The sequence below is a fragment of the Arvicola amphibius genome, chromosome 6, assembly GCF_903992535.2.
Source record: "Arvicola amphibius chromosome 6, mArvAmp1.2, whole genome shotgun sequence".
Taxonomy (NCBI): Eukaryota; Metazoa; Chordata; class Mammalia; order Rodentia; family Cricetidae; genus Arvicola; species Arvicola amphibius.
In genome coordinates, this window is record NC_052052.2 from 39,950,636 (window position 1) to 39,964,181 (window position 13,546).

Sequence of the window (13,546 nt, forward strand, 5' to 3'; positions counted from 1 at the left end):
AGTTCAGGTCTTATCTTCTAGTAAACCCTTGATTATCTTGGCTTTCTCACAGAGCCTTGAACTTAGCTCTAATTTACTTTGATGCACTGAATTGTTTTGTTTAGACGTCTATATTCTCCTAATGTATCGCTACAGGGTGGGTACCACGATTATTAACTACTGTATCCCCCATAATGATAATCCCTGGTGCCTAAAGAGAATGATTGTTAGTTGATCAATATTAGATGGATATACTTTGTGAATGAGTTCCTTGAGAGATTTTTTTTTTCTGTGAGAAAACAGCCTTAAATTTTATATTATCTTCCCCCCACCTCCAAGACAGGATTTCTCTGTGTAGCTTTGACTGTCCTGGAACTTGCTCTGTAGACCAGGCTGGCCTCAGACTCACAGAGATCTGTCTGTCTCTGCCTCCCGAGTGCTGGGATGAAAGTCGTTCACCAGCATTCCTTGCAAACTTTGTATTATCTTAGTAGCAGGCTGAGAGCGTGCAGCTCACTCGAAGCGTGCAAATAGAAGAGCTGACGGACAGTTTATAAAGCTTAGAGAGTATCCCACTGTTTCTTGGAGGGGGAGCTTCTGATACAGGTAGGTAGTAAAAACTTTCTAAAGTGTTTTCCAGCTTAAAAAAGGAAAAGACGACATCTTACCATATAGACCTTGCTGGCTTCCAACTTCTGATCCAGCTCCTCAAACCTCCCCAATGCTGGGACACAGGTGTCCCCACCACACCCTGCTCGCATGTCCCATTTTAAACAGTCTTCAATGGTGGTTTAGTGTCTGTGTATATGGACTGTATAGAAAAAGCACATTTTCTGAAAAAATAAGATACGCTTATTCCCCCTCACCCACATTTGAGAGGTTGAGGTAAAGAGACATTAATATTCCTTGGGGAAGAGGAATGGAATAAAAGATGGTTTCATCATTTAAGCATATGTTCAGTACAGGTGCCATGTGTTGTTAGATGTGAGCAAAGATGAGGGGGAAAAGCAAGTTTGGGCTTGGGATCTAACTTGGTAGAGTTCTTGCCCAACATGCAGGACCCTGGTTCCATCCCCAGCCTTGCATCAGCCAGGCATGGTGGTGCACACCAGAGCTCCAGCACTCAGGGGGTGGAGACAGGAGAATCAGAAGTTCAGGGTCATCCTCGACTTCCCGTAGCAAGTTCAGTAACCTGGATTACATAAAACCTTATCTTATTAAACAAAGACTAAGGCCTAGCAAGAGGGTCACTGGGTGAAAGTCCATTCCATCAAGCTTGACAGCAAGCTTGGTCCCTGGTCCTCATGTACTACAAGGAGAGTGCTGACTCCTTTTAAGTCCTCTGACCTCCTCATGTGTACTGGAGAGTGAGTGGGCCCTACACACATACACACACACACACACACACACGATGCACACACACTCGCGCGCACACATACACTCACTAACAAAATGAATATAGTTTTTTTTTTTAAAAAACCACATAAACAAACAAAAAAGAAGAAAGAGAAAAAAGAATAATTTGGAGTTTTTAGCTAAGCATGGAAGATTGAAGGCATGAAGTTATCTCTTTTTCTTCCCCAAATCTCATTAAATCAATGAGTAACAATATGCATTGGAGCAGAAATTATAAGGAGAGATGCCAGAAAATATTAGAAGATTAAAAGAGGACAGAAGCCAGTTTGGTGACACACTCCTTTAATCCTAGCACTCTGTGGGTGGTAGCAGAATTATCTCAAAACCAAACAAAACCCAACTACCACAAAGATCCTCCATGTGGTGTGGCCCCTCCTAGCTTTGTTCTTAGAAAGCACACTCACCCAAACACACACTATCGTCCTGCCACGTCGTTGTCTTCTGGTGAAACTCAGTAGATGATAAACTCTACTCATGCCCAGAAAGAAGCTTCCTTTAAACTTAAAAAAGTATGTGTGTGTGTCAGAGAGAGAGAGAGAGAGAGAGAGAGAGAGAACTCAGATGACAACTTTACAGAGTTGATTTTGTACTTCCATCTTTTTGTGGGTTGTGGGAAGCCTAGGTCACCAGACTTGTGTGACCTACTGAACCATCCTTGCCAGCCCTGTTCATACTTCTTGTAAATTAGTTGTTGGTACCCAATGCCTTGAGCATGCCAGGAAAATGCTTTAACACTGAGACAAGATCTTAGGTTTTGAAGATAGGAAGTTTGAAGATAGCCTGCACTACATAAAAAATCGTCTCAAAAAAAAAAACCCAACAGCAAACAAACCAACCAACAGATAAAACACACTGAAATACTAAAGTTGAGTGGGAAGTATTAATGTGAGTATGATTTTTCATCTTTTAAAAATACTCTTAGTTTTGTCTTTCAAAGACACCTAGAGCCAGTAACCTTATCAGTTGTATTCTTGATGTGAAGACTGAGGTCTTGAAATATCTTTTATTTTTTCCAGAGAAAGTATCTTATTTATCCCATCCAGGCCTCAAACTATGTAGCTGAGGATGACTTTGAACTTCTAACTGTTGGACTCTAGCGTCCAAACACCGAGGAGGAGTCACCCCCAGAGACCATCTCTCATATCACAGCCGATGCAAAAGCATGAGGATTTTATTAATTCTATCATGACAGGGTCCCTCAGCATTTGGGAAGCCGAGAGACCCCGACTAGCTGGTACAGTCTACTTTTAAAGGAGAAGGCCATAGAAGCAAGGGGGGTTGTGATTGGCTTATTCGAAAGGGCTGTTACCAATAATTGGCTGGAGAGCTGTTGCCAGATCAAATGAGGTAAGAGGTCATTTTGACCCTGTTTCCCAGGGGACTGAATCAAAACATATGTGTATGGGTAATTGTTCAGGAACTGAGTACGTGCATGTGTAGCTGTTAGGTCCTTGGTTCCCAGGGGAGGAGGGGAAGTACTAAGGCACGGAGACTGAGAGGGTTCAGAATTGTCAGAAATGGCTTCAGAATTGTCTTAAAGTCTTACATAACCTTCCTGCCTCTACCTCCTGCATATCCAGATTACAGGTGTGTGCTGTCGTGTCCTGTTTATGTGGTCCTGGAGATGGAACCCAGGGCTTCATGCATGTTAGATACTCTGCCAAGTGAATTATCCCTCCAGTACCCTAGCCCTTGAAATATTTTTCTGTTAAGAGGACTGGTTGATTGGAGGAATTGCAAAATCTAGGTGAGGTAAGAAATGATTGAGATAGGTCTGGAGAATTTTGTCATAATTGTGAAGAAATCAGGGCCCACTTGGGTTATGTCAAGATTCAGGTGCCAACTTGAAAAAGTTCTCAGTGACCAAAGCTGGGACAGTTTGAACTTTGTGTGTGCACGCGTGAGAGAGAGGCTGGAGGACCTCAGGGGTATGCCTCAGGTTCTGTCTGCCTTGTTCTTTCGTGATGAAGCTTCTCCTTTGTCTCTGATTCCCTAGGTAGGTTGGTGGCTGCCCAGAGAGGCCCTGTGATCTGTCTCTGCTTACCCTAGGGATGGAATCGTAGATAGGTGGACTACACTGGGGACTTTTAAGTGTGTTCTCACACGCAAGGCAAGCATTTTACCAGCCACTTCCCCAGTCCAACCATTTGACCTTTAAACACAATAATGGTTTTGATTAAAGCCCATTGCTATTGTCTCCAAATAATTCATCTATATCTTAAAAGCAAATCTTTGTAGGACATTAGTGAACCTGTTTGTTCTCTTTAAAACTGACAAATAAAAGGAACTAGTTATCTAGTTGTGGTTATTAGCAATGATAAAATTCAAGTTCCTAGGAGAAAATCGGGAATCCTGATAGGAAATTATATAATATCAAATTTGGAAGAAGCATGTAACTTACAGAATTACTGTTTTGTTTGTTTTTTGAGACAAGGTCACTGTACATGGTTCTGGCTGTCCTGTAACTGATTTCGTAGATCAGGCTGGCCTTGAACTCACAGAGATCTGCCTATTTCTTGCTCCTGAGTGCTGGAACTGAAGGCATGAGCTACCCCACCTAGCTAGAATTACTTATTTTTTTAGTTTTATTATACGTTGAGACAGGATCTCATGTAGTCTCAGGCTGCCCTCAAACGCCCTGTGTAACAGTAGATGACTCTCCAATTCTTGACCGTCTTTCCTCCACTTCCTGAGTGCTAGGATTGCACCTGTGAGCCCCTACACATGTTTTATACAGTGCCAGGAGCGTCAAACCCAGAACTTTTTGCATGCTAAGCAAGCACTCTGTCTACTGAGATACAGTCTCAGCCTTGGAACCACTATTTTCTAGATGACCAATGGATAATGTTCCGAAAGACACATTTGTTAAATAATTGAGTCATTCATTTATGGATCCACTGATTGGATCAATAAAGACTTGAGATTTGATTGTTTATTTTGTGTGTGTGTGTGTGTAAACTCTCTCCTGTTACCTTGTGGGACCTGGGGACTGAATTCACACCAGGTCTTTGATCTAGTGCTTTTACTACCAAGCCATCTCACAGACTCTTCCCTTCCGTTTCCCATTTGTTGACATATGGTCTCTCCACTTTGCCCAGGCAGGCCCCAAACTTCTTGGGCTCAAGTGATCCTGCTGTGTCAACCTTCCTTGTTGTTGAGATTATAGGCACTCATCACCATGCCTAGATCAAAGCACAAGATTTTTTATAACACCTTATGAATGTCCACATTAAAATTATTTCTATCTGTTGAGTTTTACTTAGTATTAAAAAGAAATATCCATGGCAGGGGCTGTAGCTCAATGGTAGAATGTTTACCTATCACATATCAAGACCCTGTTTGTTGTTTTTTTGTGTTTGTTTGGCTTTTGCTTTGTTTTGTTTTTGTTTGTTTTTCCAGACAGGGTTTCTCTGTAGCCTTTGGAATCTGTCCTAGAACTTGCTCTGTAGACCAGGCTGGCCTTGAACTCACAGAGATCTGCCTGTATCTGTCTCCTGAGGGCTGGGATTAAAGGTGTGTGCCACTATGGTTGGCCAGGCTTTGGGTTTAATCCCTAGCATCATTTGAAGAAAGGATTAGAAAGAAAGAATAGGAGTGGGGAGAAACCTCATGTTCAAAGTGTTCACAAATCTGGATTGCTAGAACCCATGTAAATGCCAGGTAGGTGGCCAAGCTGTAATTCCAGCATCGGAGTGCAGAGATGGGATCCCCAGAGCAAGCTGCTGCAGAATTATTCAGGTTGAAAGCTCTGGGTCTGAGTGAATGATCCTGCCTCGATGACTAAGGTGGACAACCACTGCAGAGCGAATCTCAATGCCAGCCTTGGGCCTTCATGTGTATGTGTGCATATGCATGCCTGTGTGCCGCACCAGTGCAGCTGAGACTGGCGGGGGGTGGTGCTGGGATTGAGACACGGAGGCTTCTTTTCAGGTGGGAGAACAGCAACCTTTATTTTGCCCCGAGCTAAAGCCTTTTTATACCTCTACTGCTTCTGTGGAAAACCACTGGCCAGAAAGAACACGAACATCCTTGTCAATTACAGACCACAAGGAAGTCTGCTGTCAGTCAGGAGGAGTGAGGGCAGCTAGATCACAACAACTCCCCCGTTTTATTTTATAAAATAAACGGTGTCTGTCTTGTTACTTTGGGTGGAACTTTTGGGTGCCTGTCATGGGGAATAGCCCTCTAATATTCCCTGTCTTAGGTGGCATCCTGCCCCCAATTATTGCCCGTCTGTGGCTACCCAGACACATAGCCCTAAACCAAGTATCTCCAGAACTGACAGCGCCAACAAGCCAGACCAGCTCTACAACCATCTAGCATGCACTAACTGGGTGATAAAATTAACAAAAGCAGTATTCCAGACCCTGCTCATATGACAGTTGAGTTCCATAACAGTAGCAGAAGTGTGCAAAACAGTGCCAGGAGTAATGCATATAGCATGATAAAAGCTAGAACATATTGGCCATTGAAAAGTCCAAAGATAGTCCACTTGTTGGTTCAAGGTCAATATTTGTCTGCACAGTCTGGGAGAGAGCAATTCTGGCAGCAGTAGCTGTGTTGGCAGATATGGCAATAATGGCAATCACAGCTGTGGTGATTCCAAGGTCTCTCTTCTGCCAATCTTCTATGGTTCAGCACTTGTTGCCATATTTGCTGATACTCCTGACACTGCCATGGTGTCCCCCAGGCTGGGCATCGACTGGGCCAGGGCAACTTGCCTTTCGCCACAGCCACCTATCAAAGCTCTGCTCCAGCTGCCTTCTGGCATGGAGCGGAGCAGAACTCAGGGAAGCAGGTTCGCTGCTCTGTAACCATTGAGGGGGCCCCACTTTAACAATCTTTTAGGGAATTTGGGTGTTGTCAACCTGTCTGGCTACTTCCTGCTGAGTGGGGTGCTGCATTCTTGGGGTTATTTTACATCAACATTTCAGGGGGTCTCGGTGAATCAAACCACATAAATTTGCAATGAATCCACAGGTTCTCATCCTCTGTGGAGACAAAAGCAGAACCTCTTTTCCAAAGCATCAAATCCTTAGGCCCATATTTTAAAGTCAAAATACCTTTCTTAGCAGTTCCCAGAATCAAATGTCTTTCTCCAGTCCAGAACACAAAAGACAGCACAATCAACATACTAACATACATCTGTACATATTCTATCTTTTTGAGGCCCTCAATTCACCCTCCTGTCTCCTCTTTATTACTTCCCTACTGGCCAGTCTTCTGGAGGGCATCCCTCAGAGCGTCTCTGGGGATGAAGAAACACATACTCCTTTTAATCTGACTTGGCTTGTTCCCAGGCTGGAACATTTAAACCCCCTCTCATAATAAACCAGGGGCTAACTTGAGCTATTGTTTGTACAAAATCTTCAACTGTCTTCCTTGTAACTTTCGTGCCTTGTTGCTTTAAGAGTTTCAGTTACTTTTTGAGGCCTTCAATTCACCCTCCCACCTCTTCTTTAAACTTGCTAGTCTTTTGGAGGGTGTCTCTCAGAGTGTCTCTGGGGATGAGAAAAAACACATTACCTTCCCCAATACGCTCCTCGATTTAGCCAGCAGACGGAGTCACCCTGTTCACGTATCCCCACTTTCCAGATCTTGGTAGGACCTCCACTTGCCCGTCCAGGGCAGCCTGGATAGCCCTGGCGGCGGTGTGTGTGTGTGTATGTGTGTGTGTGTGTGTGCGCGCGTGCGCGCCGGGATTGAGACATGGAGGCTTCTTTTCAGGTGGAAGAGCAGCAACCTTTATTTTGCGCCGAGCTAAAGCAGAAAGAACCACAAACATCCTTGTCAATTACAGACCACAAGGAAGTTCCGCTGTCAGTCAGGGGGAGTGAGGGCAGCTAGATCACAACACCTGTGCACATGCATAGTGCACACAGACATGGGAAAAAGGAATATTTAAATTTATCTAATTGTGTATCTGTGTCAGGTCAGATTTATTTCATAGACTTCAACCAAAGCAATGTAATACCAGAGATTAACCTGAAGATATGAGCAAGTATCAGCTGTCTCTTGGTAAGCCAGATTTCAACAGGAAGAGCAGAAATGTGGGGCCTGTGTGATGGCTCAGTGGGTGCTTGCCGCCGCCTGATGACCTGACTCAGCGGGTGCTTGCCACCACACCTGATGACCGGAGTTTGTATGGTGGAGGAGAGAACCTCTTCTTCTCAGTTGTCCTCTCTGCACACAAAATAAATAAATGGAAAGCCTTTCTTATTTTGTCTCCTACATTGTTCTTTGCCAAATTATTCAGTACTTAATGGTGCTAGTGTTACTTCCTATTTTGTATTAGATTGGAAGCTCTCTAAGGGTAAGGACTGGATGTTAATGTTCAGGGTAAAGGAACATGGCAGATGCTTGAGAGAGAGAGAGAGAACCCTATGGTTGCATGTATACTGTGTGAAGATCAGAGAATGTCATTTGGGACTCCACTCCTTCCTTCCACGCTGGGTTCTGAGGCTTGAACCTCAGATTCTCAGGTTTGTACAGGAAATGTTTCACTTGCTGGCCCTGTTTTTTTGGGGTGGGGTGTAGCAAGTTTCCTGCTATGATTATAGGCCTTGGCCACCATACCTGGTTACTCTGCCCACTTAGCCCAGTATAGCAGTTTTTTGTTTTTTGTTTTGAATGAATAACTGAATGAATTTCTGTGGTACTATTGTAAAATGAAACTCTATACCTGTTTTTATTTATCATTCTTTTTTTTATATTCTAGTTCATAAAGCCTGGAAGTGAGAATTCAAGAGATTATCCTGATATGGCAAAGGAAGCAGGTAACAGAAAAATATTTTCGAACATTGAATAGCTTATTGTGTGGTCTGTGCTTATACCATGAGTAGAGCAGCCTTGCAAGCACAGAAAGAAACACAGTTGTGAGGAAGAACTCCCGTGGAGCTTGTCTGTAGGTGTGGTGGACAGAGAAGGAAAAGATACATGGACATGTTTAGCCGCCGTATAGCTAGAGCAGAAGGCATCATTCACTTCTCTGTGTTATTAAGCTGTGGGTTGGTATGGTGTCCTACTTAACTTTGCCAGCTTGGCGCAGCCTAGAATCATCTGAAAAGGGAGTCTCATCTGAGGGGTTGTCCAGGTCAGATTGGCCCGTGGGCGTGTCTGTAGGGGATTGACTGGTAATGGGAAGGCCCAGCCCGCTGTGGGTGACACCATTCCTTGGGCAAGTGGTCCAGGGTTGTGTAAGTTACGCATGAGCTTATGAACAAGACAGAAAGGGAGCCAGTCAGCAGTGATTTCCCTCAGTGGTAGACTGCAAAATGAGGTGCAAGCCAAATGAGCCCTGTCCTTCCCGAAGTTGCTTCTCGTCACAGCAACAGATGACAGCTAGGACAGATGGCAAAGGCAGCTGGGGAAAGGAAAGGAGGGCCATTGTTTTGGTTTCTGTTCTCTTACTATGCAGAGATACCATGACTAAGGCAATTTAGAAAAGAAAACATTTAACTGCTTACAGTTTCAGAGGGTGAATCTACCACCATCACAGTGGGGAGCATGGCGGAAGATAGGCTCTGGAGCAGCAGCTGAGGGCTTACATCCTGATCCCCAGACAGCAGGCAGTCAGAGAGCTAGCTGGGCTTTTGAAGCCTCAGAGCCCACCCCTAGTGACACACCTCCTCCGGCACGGTCATATCTCCAAATCCTTCCTAAGCAGTTCACTAACCGGGAACCAAATACTCAAATTCATGAGCCTTTGGGGCCATTCTTTTTCAAACCACCACAACTGCTAAGCAGATAACGTAGTTCTGATGTGTGTTCCCTGTAGTTATAACTACAGCCTAGAATCATCTGAAAAGGGAGTCTCATCTGAGGAGTTGTCCAGGTCAGATTGGCCCATGGGCGTGTCTGTAGGGGATTGACTGGTAATGGGAAGGCCCAGCCCGCTGTGGGTGACACCATTCCTTGGGCAAATGGTCCAGGGTTCCTGCTTCCTTTCCTGGAAAGGGATGCTTACATTTAAGATGTAGCTGAATGCTTGTATGATGGTTTTACCTCTCTCCATGAACCAACCTACAGAATCCTTTTTCCATCACTAGGCTGAGGATACCCAAGCGAGATGATATACTATGTTATTGTTTGTTCTAGTGAGAGCTAGTACTGAAAAAATTGGGTGAACAACACTTAGGAGCAGGAACTCAAAGACATGGCTTCATGTGCAGGGCCCCCTAGTCTAGAAACATTTGGTGTTCATCAGCTGCCTGTGTTCCCCCAGAGAGACCTACATAGTTTTCTTTCTTTTTCTCAGAAAGGGGGACAAATTGGAGCTCTTTGTACTGTTGAAATAACTAAATAAACATCAACTCAAGAAATGGTAGGAAAGGAAAGAGGTAGAGTGGTTGGGGAGTCGTTGTAAGCTTAAGTTCCAGTTGATTTGGAGTTGATTATAGGCCATCCTGGGCTGCATGAGAATAGAGACTCTTAGAATTTGTATTTATTTTGGGGTGCAGTTAGGACAGAAGAAGATAGAGAAAAGTGGTGCAGTAGCTCGGAGGAGAAAGGGGGGCTCTAAGATGATGTGGAGGTGACTTTGTCATTTGAACTGAACAGACAATAAAGAAATAAGTGGCATCTGAGGAAACTCTCACTGAATTTGCCTCACCTGAAGCCACTTTGTCAAATGCTTTTTGATGAACTCCTTTTGTTTTTCCAGGCCTGAAGGCATTGGCAGATGCCCAGATTCCTTATTCTGCTGTGGAGCAGGCATGCGTTGGTTATGTGTACGGTATGTAATAAACAGAATGCTCTAAAATTATGCACATAAAATATGGTAGCAAATTCATAATGAATGTTAAACCTCAGGAGTGTGCTGGCTCCCAGTCATTGTTCTTGGCTTTGTGGTATTAAAACAGGAGACAGATTAAAATACCAATTTTGGGAGTTGGCAATATGACTCAGTGGGTAAAAGCTTTTTCATAGCACTTAAAAAATATTTCTTAGCTGCCATGGTCACGCACGCTTTTAATCCTAGCTCTCGGGAGGCAGAGGCAGGTGGATCTCTGAGTTCAAGGCCAGCCTGCTTTACAGAGCTAATTCCAGGGCTAGTTCCAAAGCTATATAGAGAAGCCCTGTCTGGAAAAGCTGAAAACAAAAACAACACCCCCCCCAACAAAAAAGCAAACAAAACAAAACCAAAACCAAAACAACAAACAAACAAAAATTTTTAGTTGGGCATGGTGGTGCATGCCCATAATCTCAACGCTTGAGAGGCTGAGGCAGGTGGATGTCTGTGAGTTCCAGGCAGCCTAGTCTATCTAGTGAGTTCCAGGACAGCCAGAATTACATATTGAGACTCTGTCTGTTCCAGCATTCCTGCCTTTGTGGGCCATGTTATTTGAGAGGGAAAGTCATGTTTGTATTCAGTGTGGGTCACTTTTCGATGTAAGCCTGGGTGCATACAGAACCTTAGTGATAAAAGAGTTTTTTGAGACAGGGTCTCATGTAGCCTAGGCTGGCCTGAAATTCAAGGATGGTTTTGAACCTCTGATCCTATTGCCCGCATCTACTGAGTGATGGAATAATGGGAGTGCCCCACCCCCTACCTGATGTATGTACTGCTGGGCGTTGAACCCAGGTTCTTTGCATCTTAGGCACACGCTCTTGTAACTCAGCTACATTCTTAGCCACAAAGCTCCTTGAAGGTTTTGTTTGATGCAGTTTTCACATTATTGGCATGGTGGTTTCTAACCTGTAGACCTCAGCAATTCTTCCACTTTAGCTTCCTAAGTAGCTGATACAGTCTGTGCTACCGTGCATGGTTTAAATTGTGGAATGTTTATATGAAATAAATGTTGACCTTTAATCATTTTGTGATGGCCTTTAACAATTTATGTGTGAGAATCAAGTGTCCATGAACCATCATTTCCTTTATCACACAACTCTGTGAATGTGAATTATTTGCTATTACCAGATGTGGTAGTTAGAAAGAAAATGGTCTCCAAAGGGAGTGGCACCATTAGGAAGTATAGCTTTATTGGAGTAGGTGTGGCCTTGTTAGAGATGTGTGTCACTGTGGAGGTTGGCTTTGAGGTCTCCTATGCTCTAGATACCTCCCAGTGATACAGTCTACTTCCTGTTGCCTGCAAGATGTAGGACTCTCAGCTACTTCTCCAGGACCATGTCTGCCTGCATGCTACCATGTCCAACCATGACCATAATGAACTAAACCTCTGAAACTGTAGCCTCAATTAAATGTTTTCCTTTATAAGAGTTTTCATGGCTGCAGTGTCTCTTTAGAAACCCTCACTAAATCACCTGGCTACTTATTTCCTTCTCTACCTCTGTATCATGTAAAGAAAGTGTAAGCTGCAAGGTTGTGATCAAGGACACAGTATAGCAAGTACCAGGGTGCAGGTTCCCATCCTGGCTGAAACAGGAGACAGGAAGAGGAAGCCATCAAAAGTGCATGCTTCTTTACTGCCCTGTGCGATGTTCAGGCCTGGAATCTGAGCTTTCAGGAGGTTGACAGGAGGCCTGTTGTGAATACTGGGCCATCCTGAGCTACATGAAATCCTGTCTCAAAAGGAAAGAAAGTGCACATAAACACCACTTTTTATGTTTGTACAATAGGAGGTAGCGCTGTGCTGTTTCTGACTCAGGTCATCGTGCATCACTGTCCTGCCTGTGTAGGACACTAGGGTCAGCGATAGCCGTGAGAGAGTTATCACATGGGCGTGCTGAGCCGCAGCTCCACGCTTTCTGTGCTGTGGGTGGTAAAGTCCTTACGTGTTTTTCTGCAGGTGACTCCACCTGCGGGCAGAGGGCTATCTATCATAGTTTGGGACTGACTGGCATTCCTATAGTTAACGTCAACAATAACTGCGCTACTGGCTCTACAGCTTTGTTTATGGCCCGGCAACTAATTCAAGGAGGTAAGGCGTGTTTGCTTATTATTATTATTTTTTAAGGTTGTAGTTTATTTTGTGTATGGGTGTTTTGCCTGTTCATATATCTGTGCACCACATGCTGTGACCACAGAGCCAAAAGAGGGTATCAAATCTCCTGGTACTGGAGTTACAGATGGTTGTGAGGCCCTTAACCACTGAGATGTCTCTCCAGCCCCAAGTGTTTGCTTTATTGTTCTAATGTTCTTTTATTTTTTTTCTAAAATATGTGTTTGTTTGTGTGTCTGTGTCTGAGCTCACCAAGGCACATGCATTGAGGCCAGAGGACAACTTAGAAACCATGTGGTTTCTGGGGATTGGACTCAGGTTGTCAGGCTTGGTGGCAAGTCCCTTCACCTGCGGAGCCATCTTCCTGGTCCTCGTTTCTTGTCCTTAAATAAATACGGGGTTAATGCCCCCTTTTAATCACTTCGCTGAGTTGCCACCAGAGAGAGATTGCTTTATGACATACTAACATATAAAACATATTGCTTTTAAAAAGAACCTTTATTATTTGTTTTTGTGCTATTGACAACGAAACCAAGGGCCTTGAGGACACCAGGCAGACACTGTGCACCTAAGCAGTATCTCCAGTGCCTCCCAAAGGCTTTGTTGAAATCAAATTCCCAAATCATGCAGTTTACTCTGATGAGGTGGGAGTCATATGTGCAACCTTCACCACTGTGTAGTTGAGAGCATTTCATCACCTGTAATGAAAACCTTGCTTCAGGTAGTAAGACCCCAGCTCCAGAGCATCGGCAGCTGGCAGTCCTTGCTTCTTCCCCACCGTGGCCCTCACTCCTACTACCTGTTGTCTGTCTCTGCACGCTCACCTGTTCCTATCGGTGGCATCATGTAATACACGCCTTTTGTCACTGCTTAGACTCAATTTGTTGTTTGAAAGTTCATTCTTAGAGCATGTGTCAGTATCTTATCTCCATTTCTGGCCAAATAATATTCTACTTCATGGCTAAGCTATATCTTATCTGTGTGTTCATCTTTTGATGGACATGATTATTTATTTTTTTTTGGCTGTTATGAATAATGATCCCATAAGCAGCATTATTTATGCACAGGTTTTTTTTTTGGTAGCCAAATATTTTCATGTGTGCATGTCTATATTTATATCTTTATAAAGTTTATGTTCATATGTATCATAGTCTCTGTTTCCAAATATACTGGGCCTTTTTATTGGTCCTTCTTCTAGTCCACCGATCTGGTAATTGTTCCACTGCCTAGGGCTCTGAATTTTGTAGCTT

General features: G+C 43.9%; 1 protein-coding gene across 1 annotated transcript in view; it reads left to right on the forward strand.

Moving 5' to 3' along the window:
• Scp2 (sterol carrier protein 2) overlaps positions 1-13,546 on the forward strand; it is a 71,628-nt gene that overhangs the window by 926 nt on the left and 57,156 nt on the right. The window contains exons 2-4 of the mRNA XM_038335165.1: positions 8,114-8,171; positions 10,058-10,129; positions 12,144-12,275. Coding sequence (XP_038191093.1) covers positions 8,114-8,171; positions 10,058-10,129; positions 12,144-12,275 — 262 coding nt within the window. The remainder of the gene's footprint in view (positions 1-8,113; positions 8,172-10,057; positions 10,130-12,143; positions 12,276-13,546) is intronic.